This window comes from Anoplolepis gracilipes, chromosome 5, assembly GCF_047496725.1.
Source record: "Anoplolepis gracilipes chromosome 5, ASM4749672v1, whole genome shotgun sequence".
NCBI classification, from domain to species: Eukaryota; Metazoa; Arthropoda; class Insecta; order Hymenoptera; family Formicidae; genus Anoplolepis; species Anoplolepis gracilipes.
In genome coordinates, this window is record NC_132974.1 from 14,199,642 (window position 1) to 14,219,698 (window position 20,057).

General features: G+C 27.8%; 4 protein-coding genes across 6 annotated transcripts in view; 2 read left to right on the forward strand and 2 right to left on the reverse strand.

The window, feature by feature from the left end:
• Positions 1-97: 97 nt before the first annotated feature.
• On the forward strand, positions 98-3,175 carry LOC140665742 (rho guanine nucleotide exchange factor 39). Its single transcript, XM_072892211.1, has 9 exons — positions 98-270; positions 365-515; positions 594-724; positions 790-1,011; positions 1,222-1,408; positions 1,498-1,910; positions 2,003-2,140; positions 2,331-2,561; positions 2,644-3,175. The coding sequence occupies exons 2-9, from the start codon at positions 419-421 to the stop codon at positions 2,782-2,784; spliced, it is 1,560 nt and encodes a 519-aa protein (XP_072748312.1). The 5' UTR covers positions 98-270; positions 365-418; the 3' UTR covers positions 2,785-3,175.
• Positions 3,176-3,717: 542 nt separating this feature from the next.
• LOC140665845 (uncharacterized) lies at positions 3,718-8,419 on the forward strand. Of its 2 annotated transcripts, none has more exons than XM_072892424.1 (7): positions 3,718-3,841; positions 4,844-5,299; positions 5,417-5,644; positions 5,816-6,087; positions 6,280-6,450; positions 6,830-7,046; positions 7,214-8,419. In XM_072892424.1, the coding sequence occupies exons 2-7, from the start codon at positions 4,881-4,883 to the stop codon at positions 8,352-8,354; spliced, it is 2,448 nt and encodes an 815-aa protein (XP_072748525.1). In that variant the 5' UTR covers positions 3,718-3,841; positions 4,844-4,880; the 3' UTR covers positions 8,355-8,419. The 2 variants fall into 2 exon arrangements, with proteins under 2 accessions (XP_072748525.1, XP_072748526.1); XM_072892425.1 differs by lacking the exon at positions 3,718-3,841 and adding an exon at positions 3,848-4,192.
• A 1,389-nt stretch (positions 8,420-9,808) lies between these two features.
• Positions 9,809-11,665, reverse strand: LOC140665846 (dimethyladenosine transferase). The gene is made up of 5 exons (XM_072892426.1): positions 11,468-11,665; positions 10,944-11,310; positions 10,411-10,756; positions 10,186-10,292; positions 9,809-9,934 (listed from the first exon to the last, which is right to left on the reverse strand). Exons 1-5 carry the CDS (start codon positions 11,514-11,516, stop codon positions 9,892-9,894), a joined length of 912 nt encoding a protein of 303 aa, XP_072748527.1. The 5' UTR covers positions 11,517-11,665; the 3' UTR covers positions 9,809-9,891.
• Positions 11,666-12,355: 690 nt separating this feature from the next.
• Wun (wunen) overlaps positions 12,356-20,057 on the reverse strand; it is a 31,629-nt gene continuing 23,927 nt past the window's right edge. The window contains exons 6-8 of one of the 2 annotated variants that reach the window (XM_072892202.1): positions 19,707-19,883; positions 18,396-18,500; positions 12,356-12,606 (exon numbers count right to left, since the gene is read on the reverse strand). In XM_072892202.1, the coding sequence (XP_072748303.1) occupies positions 12,547-12,606; positions 18,396-18,500; positions 19,707-19,883 (342 nt within the window). In that variant the 3' untranslated portion in view covers positions 12,356-12,546. Of the gene's footprint in view, positions 12,613-18,395; positions 18,501-19,706; positions 19,884-20,057 lie in introns of both variants that reach the window. The other variant, XM_072892201.1, reaches the window with a different exon arrangement.

A 20,057-nucleotide genomic window follows, 5' to 3' on the forward strand; every position in this document is an offset into this window, starting at 1 on the left:
ACAGAGAGAGCTTACTGGCTATGACCCGCGTCGCGTCAGCCAATCAAAACGTTAGCGTCGTATCTATAAACAGCAGCTGTTATGCTGTCGAGTCCATTTAAATGTTAACGAGAGTTGTACCGGGTTACCCAAGCATACCAATATTTATCACAAGTAAAAGTGTTCAAAGTGCCTAAATAATCACAATTGGACTAAACTGGTTGAAGGCACATTAAATATTAAAAAAAAAAAAAAAACTACAAATTATATTCTTATTCGAATTTTTGAAACGTAAGTTGAAATATCATTTATATTTCCGAATATATTTGAAATGAAACAAAATTTATGATACCTTTATACTATTTTACATTTATATTTTCTACAGCTATACACAAAAATATATATTTTTTACATATTTAATATATATTCCAATACAATTATGTATTCACCATTATCGCCACAAACTAGTCTCAGTTCAGAATTAAGAAAGATCATAAATGAAAGAAATATGTTGAGTATGCGGAGCCGTATGAAAGGTATATATAAAATTTATATTCTTTTTATGTATCTAATAATAACATAGTTTTTATAATTTTATATTGTAATATTTTTAGTTTTACATGCTTTGAATGAAGACAGTGAGAGATACGCAGAGGAAAGAGAAAGAACTTTAAGATCACAAGCTATTCGGGAGATATTAACCACAGAAGTTACCTATTTACAACAATTGGAGATTTTGGCAAAGGTACATTTTAACATATCTTTTAACTTTAAAATTGTTTTAAAACATTTCAATCTTTGTTTTTCTAGTTTTTTATACAACCTATTCTTGAAAGAAAATTATTGAATCATCCGCTACTTGTTACTCTGTTGGAAAATATAAAGACATTATATAATGTGAGTGGTGAATTAGTGGCAGGAATAAAAAATAATCCTGACAATATAACCGAAGTATTTCACAAACTGGCACCTTTTTTTAAATTGTATTCCATTTATGCTTACGATTATACACAAGTGCTAAATCTACTACAGGTAATATTTGTCAAGTATTATGAAGATTTATTAAGTATTTATTAAGTATTAATTTATTTAAATTTAATGCAATCTATGCTTTACAGATTTGATCATATTTATAATATATATATATATATATATATATATATATATATATTTGATTAAAAATATATATAGAAACGAAAAAAAAAATTAATATTAAAATTATTTACGTGTTTATCTTTCCAGACAAGTCAAGAGAGTGATCCTGCATTTAAAAAATTTATTTGCGATCAAGAAACAAGACCAGAAGTAAGCAGGAAATTATCTTCATTGTTAATTATACCAGTGCAAAGAGTACCAAGATATCAATTGCTTGTTAAAGAAGTATTGCAACATACTCCTTACAGACACAGAGAATATAGATCTTTACAAGGTGTAGTTAAGATTTTGAATTTATTAGCTAACATACATAACATATTTCATATAATGTATAATAATTTGAATTTAATATTTTGATTGTAGCATGTTTGGTTGAAATTCAAAAATCTGCAAAGCATATAAATGCTTTAATTGCACAGAATGAAGAAATGCAAAAATTGTTAAATCTTCAGAAGAGAATTGTTACTTCGATTAATCTCGTTAAGCCTGGTAGAATATTAATCAAGCAAGGACCATTGATGCGTGTTTCAAGACGAGGCAATTCTGCTTATAAGAGATATTTTGTACTTTTAAATGACACTTTATTATATTGTAAAGGCGAGCTAGGAACTTCATTAAACGTATCTTGTGTTCTACCATTAAACAAGTGCAGCTTGACTTGCGTTCTGAGCAAGAAACTGTTTCGTATAACATGCTTGCACGAAACGTTCTTGTTATATTCAGAAAATGGTGATAGCGACGAGTGGATACAGTCTATTGAAACTGCTATTAAAAAAGTACTTGTTAAAAAAATAATTAAGAATATACATGCTGCTTTATTATAATATTCAGTTCTACCATTAAACTATTGATGTTATTTTATTTTTAGTATACTGAATGTAGACAAACCTTGAGGAAGGAAAGTAGCTCGAGAAAGCCACTTAGACATAAGAATATTAATGAATTTCCATCAGAAGATATATCAAAAAAGTCCCTTAAAAGAAAAAGATGCATGAAAGATGAACAGGTAAAGATTACTATTTTATGAGCATAAATTTTTGACATGTTTTTTAAATATTTAAAATTATATAAAAAGCTAATTTATTTAGAGAAGATTTCTTTATACGGATATTTTTTAACTATACAGATATATTTTCATAAATATAGTAAGTTAGTTCATTTAGATTTTAAATAAATTCATATTTTCTATATTACAGGTATCATTGGATTCTTCCAATATTATATATTTTAAAAAAGATGATGAAGCAGATGAGGATATTCCACAAGGAAACACTTGCTTGTCCTTTTGCACCAAAAAATTTAAACGAGATCAACTTTCTAAGACTGACAATATTACTTCTCCTCAAGCAAAAAATATAAAATTACACAAAAAGATAAACAAGCCTTCGTATAAATATTTAAGAAAATCAAGTAATTATAACAATAATGTAAGTAAAAAAATGTACAATTCAATAGAAACAGCATTCAATGAAATTTACATTGTATAATAACATTTAGTCTTTTTCTTAGGATCTAGAAACGATGAAAGGGCAGGAAACAAGTTCAATTGCGTCGAGCGTCAAAGAAAACATGTCGTCACAATTTCGGATAATCGGCGAATTTTTTACTTCTATAGGTACAACCATAAAAGATCTTTTTACATTCAGATAATTTGTAAAAATACTTTACTATACAATATATATTAAGGGAAAAGAATAAATTATTGATATAATGACATAGAATTACATGTTGCACTGTGTGTATGTGTAAATTCTTTTAGAGTACAAAAGTAACTTTTTCGACAATTAAATACTTAAGCCAATATTCATAGTCCACTCTTATATTTAAGATCGTCTTGCGTCGTATTTTAGGTTGTCTTGAGACTCTTTTTAGTCAATCAAATGACTAAATGGAATTATTAATAATCTTAAAATTTTACTTAAAACAATCTGAAATATAAGAATGAACTATGATGAATACTGGTCTTAGAAATCTAATTTTTTTTTCTTACAATTAGATTATTTCATTGAAATTCATATAAACAACGTTCAATGTATCAGAATACATTATCCACACAGACGCAAATATATGTTAGCGTGAATATTATAGAACCTAACTGAAATTTATTGAAATGGAGACCAATAATTTATCAATTTATCCTTTCTGTCAGAAATCAAAATCTCCCTCTCTTTTTCTCCAGTTATTTTTTACTATAAATCACTAGTCATTGATACCATCTTACTGCAGATTGACAAACGAAATTCACGCATGCGCAATAACATTAGCGTGCTGAGGACGAATAGAGTCGTTCTTCGCTCTTATTGGATGACAACTATGGCGGAACGAATAAGGTGTCCCGAATTTATACCCCGCACTGGCAGGAATGGTGTTTGTCAAGTTCTAGTTTCAAGAAATGTGCAGCCAATCAGCTTGCAGCTTTCATGGAAGAGCGGAAATTTTATTGGCTACACATTTCTCGGATCGAAATCTCAGACCGAGTTCTATCATGGGCACAAGATTTAAGAGAATGAAACCAAATGAAAGTTTTTCCTTCGATTTGGGAACATTGCGTTACACTTACACACACACACACACACACACACACACGCGCGCGCGCGCGCGCGCAGTTTACACTGTACAGTGTACTGACCGCGGTTATCACTTATGGCCAGGGCTATAGTAGAGGGACTGCCGTAAAAAAGTAAAGAATATGCTTGTCCTCTGTTAGGTAGGTAGACATCACGATCAATCACACAAACGGTGTATGTACTCGACATTTGCGAATAGTATTGTGTATCGCTAAAGGAAATGATAAGGAAATAGAAGGGCGGAGAGTAACATTATCTGTACGGAAAAGTTGAAAATACTGTGATTCATGAAAAACTCAAAAATACGCTGAACAGCCAGTGAAGAGATTTATAATGTCCTTCGTTCTCTTTCTCCACGATATTCTCATCGTATAATTATTCACCGTGCTTGACCGTTCTATTGATTGTTTAATACAATTTTTAAGGAATTCTCCGATATCCTATCGGAACTATGGGAGTCGTTTTTCATCTCGTCGACTTTACGCTATAAAGTGAGAAACTTTATGAGACGCAATAATGGACAGATGTCCGTCACAAATATTTTTTCCTTTTTTACGCGTAACATATACGATGACATATATTTTCGGAAGAAATATAAAGCTACGAGACATATGCACACATACGTGTTAATTGACGTGAATCAAATATTTTCGATAATTTTGTAAAAACAATCTTTTTATTTCTTAATTTTACTATAATCATGGTGTATTATAATAATCGAATATCAAGTAACATAATATTTACCGATTGATTTTTTCAATAACTGAAATTATATCTTATATGACACATCATATTTATTAATTAATTATTATATTGTAATACTGCATTATATTCTGTATGCATATCAGACAATTAATATTAATATTTTATATATTTTCATAATTTTAAAAACTTTAATGTACTTTGACACATAATATTTTTTTTATATAATTCCAAGCCAATATTGTGTCAGTATTATGTATATATATATATATATATATATATCTTTTATCAGTAATTACATGATTTATTTGTATACTAAATTATACTTTACAAATATGTATAATTCATATAATTACTTTAAAAAAAGAATATATATATAATTTTTTTTATTTCCTAAATAAGAAAACATTTATATTTATATATCCATTTTTATTTTACAGAAATTTCTTTACGAATGGATATTTATAATAGATAGCAATGGAAGGCCCATTAGAAATAAAAAACTCTAGCACAGACACTGGACAGGAAGAGCCTATAAAATCTGAAGCTCCTGTACAAAATCCCGATAGTAGTGAGCGAAGCGATGGTGCTACCTCTCCGCCACCAAACTGCAGCATTTGCCTAGGAAAATTAGTTAACACATCTTTTACGGACAGTTGCCTGCACCAATTCTGTTTCAATTGTTTGCTCGAATGGTCCAAAATAAAAACAGAATGTCCTCTATGCAAGCAAACATTCAAATCGATTATACACAGTGTGAGATCGGAAGAAGATTATGCTCAATATCATATACCTCGCGAATTAGCATCTCAAATTTCTCAACCACAAGTTGCTTTAGATTTCAACTTTGGCATCGACGGCAACTGGGATGTTGTTCCACGTCGATTTGTTTACAGGTACTTTATATATATATATATATATATCTGACAAAGAGTAGAATAAATATGTTATAATTTTGACAGATTTTATTCGTAATATGTATTTGTAAAATAATTCTATACAATGTTTTTTAGAACAACAATGACTGGCAACCGCCGGCATGGTGTGTTATTAAATCCAGAACAAGTTTCAAGACGGGAGCAATTGCCGAGTATGGCACCTCAAGTGCCTAGAGAAGAGCGCAGACGTAGGCGTGCTAATCCTACGGATTATCGTCGTACTGTTTATAGGCATGGTATATGGGCTACTTCATTACCTGATATATTTGGACGTTTCCGTGAATGTAGTGCTGAATATTACAGGTAAATATTTCTTATAGTTTTAAATTTATTTTTTATATTTTTTTTTATTTTTTAGATTGTAATTCTCCAACTTTATATCTTAAAGAATATCTTGTGCAGAAAAAATACACAATTATATGAAGTAAAATATTTAAATTATTTTATTATATATTTATTAATTATATATCATAGAAGACAACCACAAGAATTAGATCGCCTAGTACCATGGATAAACAGAGAGTTGCAAGTTTTACTCAATAATGAACCAGGCATTATTGCATATGCATTGAGCATAATAATGAATGCCTTAACTCGATTTGATATTAGAAGTCCTGAATTTCGAAATAATGTGCAACCTTTCCTTGCTGCGCATACGGATCATTTTGCACATGAATTATTAAATTTTGCCCAAACCAACTTTGATTTAGTTGGATACGATCAATCTGTTACTTATTTGCCACGTGGTTTGTATTTACATAGATTTTTACAATTAAAAAAAATGTGTATATATATATATATATATATATATATATATGTACAATTTAAAAAAATGTATATATATATATATATATACACATACATACATACAAACATACATACATACATACATGTATATATTCACCTATACAAATTAATGTACTTTGTACTTGTTACAGGTTTATCAAATGAATATTCAAACCGTATTGTATCACCTATATCTAGCAGTACTAGTAGCAGTAGCAGTATTACTTCTGATAACTCAGATGTACGAATACTCGATGAAGCGATTGACTTGAGAGTAAATACCGAAATGCCGAGCACAATACCAAATTCTATCAACATGCCAGGTAAATTATTATTGAATAATATCTCGAGTCATTTCCTAGGATTATATATTTGTTAGAAAAAGAAAAAAAAACAGAGGAAAAACAGAGGAGAAACAGAGGGAAAAAAAGAAAGAGAAGAATGTAGAATACACTCGCAAAAAGCATTCAATATGAAAGAACATATTTATGAAAACTCATGACTATATGTAATCAATGAAAAATTGAGAATTTCCTTTTATTTAATTTTGCAAAAATTTGTGAAAATTTTCAATTAGGTTTACGATGTAAGTTGTAAATAAATACAAATTGAAGTTTATATTGCTTAGCTATGTTATTGTATTTCAAACTTTTTTTAATATGCAGTGACAAAATATAATTATAATTCTGTATATTTATTTAGGTCCTAGTACAGTAGGGCAAGTATTTCATAGAGTAGAAGCACCTTACAATGTACCAGAACTCTTGATTGTTTCATCGAGTTCCTCTGAATCAGATGGCGAATGTGAAATAATTGGCTATGTGAAACCACGTCATGAAAGAACACCAGAAATCATAGAATTACTTTCTTCTGATTCTGATTCTGAGCATGTTTCTCATATATCTAATGGAAATACACAGTAAGTTACAGAGAAATTACATATTAAACATATGCTTATATATAGTATTTATTTTATTCAATTTATTCACAATTGATATGATAATAGAATGTCTTTAAAAATTAAAAATTCTTTACACATTTATTAATAGTACAAGTATAAATATCTAATCACTGTTTTCTTAATAGATCGAATCCAAGAAGAACATGTCCAGAAAATTTATCACTACCTAGTACTTCTCACACTACAAAAGGATCATCTTTATCATCTTGTTCGACAATGAGTAGCGATACTAATTCCGACGATAATCCAAAACAAAGTAAACGAAATCATGTCAGGAAATCAGGGAAAAAGACAGCTGTACAAAAGTATAAAAGATCGTATGAAACAGAAAATCGCAATAAACGAAGCAAAAAGAGAGTATACAGTTCTGATTCTAGCTCGTCTGAAAGCGTTCGAAAAAATGTAACGAAATGTAATGAAAAACGATCGAAAAAGACAACATATAGAGTACAGGCTAAAGGTACGGGACGAATAAAGTTTATTAAAAGAGAGGAAAGTTATACGGATGAAGATTCATCTAGTAGTGATAGTAGTAGCGCGGAAACTGATAATAAAACAAAAATCACCAAGTGTCGTAGACAACATAAATCGAAAAGGAATCGTTCCCCCAGTGTAAACGATCATGCAGCGAAAAGTGGAAGAACAACGAGAAATAAAGAGCGAACTTCAATCCTGGAAAAATTGAAGTCCAAGAACAAAGATCAAAAGTGTAATGAAAGCAGACAATCCAGATCTAGAAGTAGCAGTGAATCTTCTAATGTTTCGCAACGAGATAAACGGTCAAATTATAGGCACCGAGAATCTCGAAACACAAGCGAATATGGAAATCAAGAAGATAGTGCCTCAATAAGTAATAAAGTTATGCCAAGAAGCGAACATAAATCTAAATCAAAAAAGAAAGCGTATTACTCTGAATCTTCCGATTCAGAAGATGGTCATTTAAGGTCCAATAGTCCGTGTAATCATTCTAATTGCTATTTTCGTTGGAAAAAATCAAAGCATAAAGAGAAACATAAAGACAAGGAGCGTCATAAGTCCAGGATATTTAATTTATCGCAATCTAATGCAAGTACAATCTTAACAATGTCCATTTCATCGAAAAATGACACGTATCCGACGAAGCATTCCGATCGTAATAATTCCGATTATAAAGAAAAATATTCGCGCAAAGATTCAAAGTATAGAAAGCCTGAAAATGAAAAGAAATCGAGATCAAAGAAAAAAAAGCAACGTCTCCGATCTTCTTCCACTTCTAATTCAGGATAATATTATCATCATGATTTATATTAGTCAATATTAACATTTATGTAATAAATTTCGATTTAAGATAATGACATTTTTTCATAGCAGAAGAAATGTAACATTTAATCTCTTTAATTTCATATGAACGTAGTTTATATTTTATTTTCTTTATACACATATTATACAATCATGAATTTCAATTCAAACTGCTAAATTAACTATGTAATTGTTTTTATATTATATGCACACATACAAATTCGTTATATTAAATCACAGGATTATATGTTTTAAAAAGATATTTATTAATATTATCTTTTTTATAAAAATTAATGTTCATATTTTAAAATTTTATTATATTTGATTGTGACATAAAAAATAGTTGCATTCATGTTAAAAAGAACAAGCAAATCCTATTCTTGAAGAAATGTGTACGTACTAAAATATGCATTGGAATTTGAACATGGAATACACAGTCATGACATTATAATATTGATGGAAACTGTTGCCATATAATGCATTATAAAAAACACCTTGAATTATCATCGTTAGATTTCATGAGAATATAATTTTCCATTTTATATATATATATACATATATATATACATATATATATATATAATATAAAATGTATAATATATGTGCACACACAAGTTACTCTCTCTATTTATATATATATATATATATATATATATATATATATATATATATGTACCATTATGTTGACAATTAAAGAGCAATTTGTGCATATTTTATTTTTATTATGATAAATATTGGAATAGTTGTGTACAAAATAATCCATATTGAGTTCCAAAGATTGTAAATATGTGTATTTCATAAACCAAATTATTAATTTAATTAAAATTTGCATGGTGAAATATGTACAATGGGAATAATTTGTATTCATGAATTATTAAAACTAAAAATGTTTCACATGTATTTCTCTTATGTATAATAATTTTTACTTTTTTCTCTAGAAATGTTATTTACAAATTATTTTCTACAAAGATAATTTTCTTTATGTGTACATATTAAAAATATACATATATATATTTCATAGTTGTATGATCATTACATTACACTGATAAAATGTTTAATCATTAGAGATTAGTTTTTAAAAATTAGATTAATAATGGAGAAAAGTTTAATTTTAAAAAATCTCAATTTTATACTACATTTAAGACATAATTGATGAGAAAACAAAACGTCAGATTGTACAATTAAATAAAAAATATCAATGTGTATTGTTTAAAGATTGCAAATTTGTATTATACGAATTTTTACACATACAAAATTGTTTGCAATATATAACCTAGAATAATTGTATCGACATGAAAGACGAACGATATGAAGATTGGTAAAAAAAAAATGTGGGCGTGCGGAATCCGTGAAAAGAATACGTAATTAATATTTTATCTATTTTGTCATATAGAAAACAATGATAATATTTATAATTTTAAAACAAAAATCACAATAGTAAAAAAACAAAACGTATTTATTTTACACATTCTTTATAAAATTCTTACATTTATCTAAACAAACAATGTATAATCTAATATATAATTTATATAAAATGCACACCTTCCGTATTGAATGCATGTAAAAGGCTGGAAAAAAAAAAGATACATTTTTATTAATCTCAATGTTCCCTAGCCTTAACAATGTGATTTGTGACAATGACCATAAAGTGTAGCTTAACATGTACAGCATCAATGGAAACAATCGATACATCAGATGTGAATTGTTAGATTTAAAATTTAGATAATTAAATCTACTAAGAATATCTACTATGACATATATATGAAATATATAGAAAATGTTATTAAATATATATATATAAAACTCTGATTATTTTTACCTGATAAAGTCATCTATGTCCATAGTTCTAGCTCGTTTATTTTCAGCATCCGCTTTCTTTAGTATATGATTTATCAATTGCTTAATATCAAAATCATCTGGAAGAATCTGTAAATATGTTAAAATAAAAAAATATAACAAATTTCAAATATAAAGAAGCATTTACATATATTCTAATTTTATTTTTTAATTTTATTCTAATTTTGTTTTAATATATCAACTTTACCTTATTATTCAAACTACAGTGAATTTTATAATTTTTTTCTAACATTGTAATAACTGTAGTTTGTTTGAAAGCTGCAGCTAATGTTTTATTTTTTCTGATAAACGCGATTCGCGTCAAACCGTCCCATTCTTGATAATTTATTGGTGGTGGTGGATTTCTTGGTTCAATTCTCACTACATTTGATTCTACTTTAGGTGGAGGTCTGAAGTTATTTTTTCCAACTTTCATCAACATATCTACTCGTGCCAACAATTGCGTGTTAATGCTTAAGCGACAGTATAATTTGTCCCCAGGTTTAGCTACCAAGCGTTCTGCAAATTCTCTTTGAAACATAAGCACAGCACACCTGTGGAAAATAATGTATATCAATTATATTTCTTTTTGTCTGTAAAATTTAAAAATTTGCTAGATTTATTTAAAACTGTTGTAAAAAAAACTTCTTGATGTTACATAACGACTTAGAAATCTATTTGTCACAATTTGAAGTTATTAGAGTCAAGCATTCTTTTACCAAAGAACTTTATTATAATTACCTAAAGATTGGTCTATGCGAAAGTAATTTAAATATTAATGGTGATGATATCTGGTATGGGATGTTAGCGACACACAAATCAAAGAATGGTAAATCCGATTTTAGAACGTCTCCAACAACTATCTGTAACTTTGACTGATAAACAGTTCCTTGAACACGTTTTTGCAATTCTGCCACCATTCTTGGATCAATTTCACACGCTATTACTTTCTTTGCTTTTTCTAACATTTTTACTGTCATATTACCCGTACCAGGACCGATTTCCAGTACGACATCAGTTGGTCTAAGCGCAGCTTTTTCAACCATACTTTGAATAATTAAAGGATTTTTCAAAATGTGCTGACCTTTACTCTTATTAAATAAAATTCCTGCAAAAAAAAAGTTGAATTAAAAAATTAGAAACAAACAAAAAAATAAATGTATATATTATGTATATAAATTTATCATATATTACAATATTAATATTTTTACTGCTTTCTACTGTATTAACCTATAAATATATAAAACATTAAATAATATTAAAACCTTGTCTCGCCACTTCTTTCTGAACGCTGGAAGTCCGTACTTTCGACATTGTCACTGATTATTAATTATGTAAAATTAAGTATTATGCACAAATTATATATATATATATAAAACGGTTTTTTAAATAGTTGATACTTAATACCTAACCACGTGTTGTATATACAAACACTGCGTGAAATAATTTCATTCTTGTTGTTCATCGAAAGTTGAACAAAGATAGATGAGGCTCGCTAAGCGTTGTAATTGTCAAGTGGAACGTAGTCTAGGTCTGTTCACTTTGCTTACATTTTCTCGATGCGACTAGATGCATTCCATTTGACGTCACTTTCGCTTCAAAGAGTATAATGGGACCCTAGAAGATTGTCTAACTAGTGTCAATAAAAACTGTCAAGAAAAAGAAAAAGTCAAAGTTTTCTCTCTTCAAATATTATATATGTTATATTTAAAAAATAAATAAAGGAGGAGGAAGGAAAAGCGCGATGTAAAATTAATTTATTCGTTTATTATAAAGAGTCATATGTATAACATATATATTTATATATGTAACACAATTACAATAATACATAAATTAGTTAAACATAAAAAATTTATTATGCGCTTTGCTAAAAATTATGAGAAATTATTTTATTATAAATAAATTTATTCCAAGTTTGTACAATATATCTCTTTGCTCTTTTTTTTCTAAAATTATATATTTTCTTTATAATTATTATATATATATTTATATATTAAATATCTCTAAAGTTTGTACTTTTAAATATAATCACTGTAAAATACAAGTACATGTGCTATGCATTTGTATAAATGTGTAGGTAAATAATGCGACATCTAGTAATATTATATATTAATAATTTATATCTATGTTTAGAAAAATTAAAACCAAAATAGGCTTTAATTCATTATTTTATGTCGACATTCTATTTCAATTTCCTAATTGAAAGGAAAATATTCAAAGATAATTCTTACACATTATAACGTAAATGTAGGTGTAATATCATTGATAAATAACTACCTATCTAGCGGTTATTTAACGAATTTCAATCAGAACTGCGTCTGTACGGTTTGTGCGTGGAATCCTCCTAATTTGTATCAAGTCCATCATACGATTGCATTCTCATATGCAACGGAAACAATTCATCCTGTAACTAGTAAGAAATATCTCGTCAGATCAAGAATAAGAAAAAAAAATCAACATAAAAAATACACAAAAGTAGTAAGTTGTAAAACTTGACAAAATATTCTGTAAAACTAATGTATCGTAGATTATGCATAAACACATTTTAGAATGCACAATTATAATAGTTGTTATACATATAAAGATTATTATATAAAATTTATATTTAATATATTTATTTACAACTTTTTTATTAAATATTTTTTTTAAATCATTTTTATCACACAAATGATTATAATCTTAAATTAATAAATATACATGTAGATGAAGCAGTAAAGTAAAATACCTAAGTGTATCATGTTTTTTCTCGTGCGAAAAAAACATGTCAATAGAAGTGCGTAATAGCATGTGTGCTATACTTGGAAAAGCCCATTGAAATTATAATGCTAAAGTGACTTAAGCGAGCTGCGATAGCAAAATATGAAAAGTATATTACATATACACATAAATACACATTGCGAAATACTACTAGCTTCAATTATCAAGCTCATATATACTTACATAGTTGCTCCGTAATCGATATTAAAGCGATCCTGATTTATTTTATGCAAAAATAAATATCGCCAAAGCATTATTAATTACAATATACGTACAATATATTATAAACATAATACATAAAATTATAAACTAATAAAATATTTTACGCGTCGAAGTACGCATTGATCATAAAAATCTTGATCGTTGTATGTTTGAACTTCATATTTCATTTAAAAGGCTTGACATTGCACACATTTTAGATAAAAACAGATGTTAAAGTGACATCACCCGGTAAAAAATTTGTTATGTATAAATCATATGTGATATATGACCATATAAAATTATATAGAAATATATAAAATTTTACATAAGTTATGTATAATTATATATAATAATATATGACTTATTGTATAATTATATATAATTTTATATTAATGTTGGTTAGATGTCAGTCAATGATAATACAAAATTATGCATACTATATATAACTATACATAACTTATACAGAATTTTATATATTTCTATATACTTTTATATTGTTATATAATTATATATGAGAAATTTTTTACCGGGCATCATAAAATATATGATGATGCTAATCTATTTAATGATCTTTGAATTCTATATTCTTTTTGACGTCTTAAGATTACATTTTTTTCCACTGCACTATTTAATTTTCAATATTAAATATTATTGCAATTAAATAATTGAAATAAATTTCTAGATTTTTTTTCTTAAGAAGCAAGATAAAATTGAGATTTTAAAATAAAAAAATAAGATTTCTTAATTTCTTTTTATATTCCATTAAAATTTGATTGGAGAATTATTATTATTATTCATATCAAAGCTATTTACGTATCAAACTCATTATAATCTCTTAGTTTCGGTATTAATCATTTCCATATTTCAGCATTTCTCCAATAATTTTAAAATAATTAGTTTTTTTTTTTTTTTTTTTTTTTTTTTTTAATATATGCGATTGTAGAAAGCCATTCGCGCAATAAAGGTCACCCTGGGACACCCTGGATAACGGTGATGAAACTCGTATATATAATCAAATTAAATTAATATGCATATATGAAACTTTATCGTAGCAATCAGTAAAGATTAAATCGATTAAATGACTCGCTTAAACATTAATCGTGAGTATAGCTCCCGGTAAAATATATGTTCACCCGCTTTTTTCGACTTAAAGGATGACACGCGGTTTATCTCATGGCGATCGTAGTCATCACTTTTGGTAGTGTGAATATAAATTAAGGACACAACACACGTTGAGATACGTGATTTATTCCTACTCTTATGTATGTACAGCATTTATTGGCGACGTTTCGCCAAGGGCCTCGCGTGTGGTTCTCCAAGTTATGCAGAACAAAACAGCGAATGTTTCGCGTGTAATTAATGTCCTTATTACACAGGTATCGTAATACAATTTCTCATTTGATAGATTATATATATATATATATGTGTAGATCGCTAAGAGTTATATTTATTGTAAAGCCTGTTGATTAATTGTAATCTTGGTCTCGTATAATAGTATGATCCCGTTCTATCTTTTGTATCAATTATGCTATTTTTTTTTTAAGCAATCAGACCATCTATTGCACATGCAATTACATGTTTAAATAGAAGGATATAAAACTGAGAGATATCACCAGTCACAAATCGCCATAGTTTACAACAAACATATTGTCGGATTGACATGCGCCAAACGTAAAATATGTTATATATCAAATGTAGAGAGTGTCCCAGAAATCTTAACTTTAAATTACAATATTTTTTAAATATTTTCCTTTCAAAAAATTTGTATATAATAACTTTTTCATATTTAATTTTAATATTCTTTTTATTTCGCTTAGTAATTAAATTTAAAGAAATTCTGAAACAGTACATATTTTACTTGCGTATTTCAAGTGAGACTTTATTTCGATTTTGAAAATTAATAATTCGTTATTTTAATCCAGAAATACTCAAGTGATAAAAAAAATCTATTGTTAAAATTAAGAGCATCCTAAGACACCGTATACATTATTATAGACTTCTAAATTATCTATATATCGCGTAGTACATTATCTAACCGTATAATTATTTAAAAGATGGAAGAAATATCTATAATATAAACATTATAAATAAAATCGTACTATAACAACATATTGACTCAATTGAATCATTCATCATTTGTTATCGGGAATTTCGAAGCTTTGCTCGAATTTAAAAATAACAATAATTTAAAGTTAGACATATATGATATATTTATACATAACAATGGGTGTGCTTGTGTATTTATATATATATATATATTTTTATAAAATAAATAAAAATCTTTCTATATATATATATATATATATATATATATATATATATATATATATATATATTGTTTCGCCCGTAGATTGCTATGGATATATCAAACGCGCGTGACACGATCGGCACTCGCAAAATGCGTTCTAAACAATTAACGTTCTTTATAAAACACAGAGAACATTAATAATGAACAGAACAAACGAGGAATACACTTTGATTAATTATAAGATGAAGCTGCCAATCACACGACCGCACAGCTTGACACAATTGTAAGATGTCTGTCGTACTTGTACAAAAGACTCGCATGTCGTCCCGGAGATGATCTTCACATTACACCGGCATTGCGGCACGAAAATACGGGGTAACACTATATGTATATTAGTATAGTGTGAATGTATGCGGCTTTCTCTCTCTACACGGTAGTTACTAAATACTTTCAATTAAACTATGGCGAATCGCCATCGTACACTTAATTAAAATTCTAGAGCACCATATATCATATGTATCTCTATACTAATTAATCATATTAATTATATATGTTTCAGGATTAATGATGTATATATTCGATAGATATCGACGTATCGATTAATGCCATAAAAAGTCGTATAGAAAGTCGACTTGCGGCAACGCGATTCCTAAGCATAAGAATCTGTGTTTCTATTCATTTATATAATCTATATATATTTTAAAAATAGTCCTGCAATCTAAAGATAGACTGATTGGAATTAAATAAATGTCCCTCGCAAAAAAAAGATAAATTAAAAAAGATTGATATAAGAAAATTTATTCTATTTATAAATTCCTAATTATCGAAATCAAAGAATATTTTTTTTTTAAATTTCTTCTCATTTTTATATCTCTTCCCATTTCACAATTATCACAAAAGACACAATTCAAAATCAAAAAAAATTATTTTAATAAATAAATTCTATATTTACTTATCTCCATTAAAAAAATTATTTTATCTATTATTTAAAATAATAAATTCTATATTTATTATTCCAAAAAAATTTTTATTCACTGAATATATTTAAAAATATTAAAAAAGAAAAAGAAATAGAATAAAATTAAAAAACTTATAAAATCCATATCCCATATAATAATAAAAATTAAATGTTTACTTTCATAGAAATAATTCTTTCTCAGTGGATTTTAATTTATTCATCCTTCACGCAGGGACTAATAAAGTATAGAATAGTCTTAGAATATCAAATAGTTCCAGAACATGTGATAAGTAAAAAATTGTCACAGTAACACGAGTTGCTCGTTAAATTTGTCACTGCATAGTTTGCGACATCGTTGAATCATAACACAGTTACAGAGTAAATCGAATTCGATTTGAATCTTAAACATATTATCAATATCTCTTTTATTTAAGTCCGAATGCACTTTAACGGTTAAGATACTATCTGCGATTCTAATTGCTATCTACGTATCTGCTCTGCAGAGTAGGCCTACATATGTAAAATAAAGAAATTGAAGCTAGAAAGAAATAGCAAAATTAAAAAGCTATTAAAGATGTATTTAAATCTCTTTTGTATATTTGTAACGCGTACAGGTGCTTTCGCAACATATAGATCAGTAAGTTGGATTGCCTATTGACAGGGGCATGCTTTACGAATCTTTTGCCATGAATGTTTCTTTTATGCAGTGTAGATTATGCTCTGCATTGAATATATAAGCATAAAAAAAAGGTTTTTTACTTCTTTCATCTGTGTTATTATATTTTGTGTTAATTGTGTTATTCTATATTTTAATTGTGTTAATGTTATTTTATTTATATTATTAAATATCACAATTATATTGTTAAAAGCCGATTTCAGTTTCTTTATTCCGTACTGGATTTGCATTTAAGATATTAATCTCGTAATTTTTTCACTTTTCAAAAAGAAATTACATGATCGATCTTCTAATTTTATTATTTTTCGATCATGCGAAAAGTCGGTAAAACATACCGCCTGCCGATCGTCAAATAGACAACCCAACTTACTGATATGTATGTTGCGAAAGCACTAGTGCATACTTTTCAATTATTGCATAATATAGATAAACTACTAAGAAAATAAAAAGTGAAAGATAATAAGCAGTACAATACAAATATATGTTAACATAATATTTCTGATCAATTATCTATTACTCATAAAAGAACGACCCTTCTTGAAAAACCAATCGATTTATTAAGCTAAATCTAACAAGCTAAGCACCGATTTCTCAATTAAATAAATTATGATGTAAAGAAATAAATACATCGTTATTTAAAATTCTATAAATATTAATTACGAAAATAATTTTTTTCTCCACTTCAATCAATATCGACTGATTCTTTACGATGAGATATTTTCATCTTTTATCAGTCAGTCGTAAAAAACGTCACAAACGTAGGCTTTTAAGCGTACATCTATCTCTTGAGCCTACATAAGCTAAGAGACAAAACAATAGAAGAGAAATTGTCGCTCTTCGCTGCACATAAATTACATCGCGTTCCACATCGAACACGTTCGCATAATCAAGTCAACAAAGCTCAACGAAATAAACAAAAATTATTCGTAAGCTCTAGCTATTGCATTCTTTTTCTTTCTTCCTTTCTTTTCCGTACAACATCAGCAGAGCGTTAACGAGGGCTCTAAGTGCTTATATAACGACGTTAGGGAAGAAAACACGACGATAAGGCCGATATTCGTCGAGAACCGTTCCTAAAAACAATGTTAGGCAGTTTGCTGTTTGGAGTTAAGAAAGTATTCTTGAAAGTCTAGGATTCGTCGCGCACTAAGGAGAGTCCAGGGTTGGAGAAGGCTACGCCAACGTGTACATCCAGACGAGATTTGATCTGATATTCCCCGAATAAAAATCCGGACACCTTAGTTTCTTAGCTTTCCAGAGATAACTAGAAGACAGTCATGGCCTTGTTGCGGTCAGAAAGCGAAGAGCGAGCTCGTTAGGTCAACAGTTGCGATTAGCAGTGCCATTATTCACCTGTGTGCCGGCGACGCCAGTTTCCGTTTCGTAATCGGCAGATCGATGCTTCTCCGAACAGTGTCTCTCTCTCTCCTCCTTGAAAAGATCTGCCACGCAGTATGACTGGAAAAATATTCAAACATCTCCGTCATTTTGCTCTCATCGCATAAATTTATGCATTTATTGATACAATTTCTTTTTAATATTATGATAAAGATTATATCTCGTTTTTCAATTAAAACTATAAAGTCTCAACATCTAAAACATACATTTAAGCTTTAGGGAAATTATGCAGAGTGTTCGATAATAGCATATTTGATGTAAACAATATTTTTTGTCAAATTAAGACAACATCTTTTTGAACAAAAAAATTAAAATGCATAATTAATCACCAAACTGCAATCGATTAAAGAGAAAGCGAAAGATTTGTGACAACGAGATAATATATTCTTATTCTTCAATTAATTTTGGCAAATAAAGCTTTGTATCTTTATTTTAGAATTCCAACTTAAAAAATTGATAAATAAGAAGGAAATATTATTAAATAAATATTAATTTCAGAAATATTAAGATATGTAATTTGTTTCAAAAAAATCTACCAAAAAGATGTGATAGTTTGATTTAATTTTGACAGAGAAAGAATTATTTCAGTTTTCATCTAATTGTAAAAACTATTGATGATCAAATACACTTTTACTTAAATACGTGAATACTTTAATATTTTTATAATTGTAATAATTATTTCAATTACCTAAATGATTATATCATAGTTATTTCTGCAAAATTTATGTAAATAATATAATTATTATTTTTATTTAATATTATCTTATTTCATTATCAGTAAATAATTTTACACACTAAAAATAGTATTATATTTCAACACTTTTCATAATTCGTTCAATTATGGAAAACATTTTCGATGAAAAGTGTTAAAATATAATTATTTTTGCAATTATCGGAAATAATTCCAATAGTTAAATTATAAAAAATGTTGAAATTATTACACTTGACAAAGAGTAATTTTTTGCAAAGAAATAACTATGATGTAATCATTTAGATAGTTGAAATAACTAGAACATTAAAATATTTGTGATATTTAAGTAAAAATAATGTATTTGATCATCGATATTTCTTACATGAAAATTGAAATAATTTTTTCTCTGTCAAAATTTAATTGAACCATCATCACCTTCTTGGCAGATTTTTATCGGATTATAGAGGTTTAATTTTGAAAAAGTAATGTCAAAATTATATCTTCCAGAATTATTAAGAGAGAAAGAGAGAGAGAGAGAGAGACATAGAGCGTGATTAGGATTAAACAATGCTCACCACAAGTAAAGCGACGACTGTGCCAATAGTAGATCCGGCAAGAACGTCACTCCAATGGTGTTTGTAATTGGAAATTCGTGTCATAGCGGTAAACCAGGCCATGAACAGGCATATAAGTTGAAGGAAATGTTTAAGTAATTTGCTGCCCTTCCACTTCATCCTTAATTGAAGGTACATCTAAAAAGAAATCCCAAGTATTCCGTGCCTTGTAATAATTCTTTCTTTCATACATAACTTTGTTTTTATTGAGTCTGATCTTCACAATTTAAGAACTTAATTAAATAGAGAATAGAATAGTAGAAATATTTGATACAATCTTTGTTGAAAAAGAAATAGATTCAAATTTTTTAA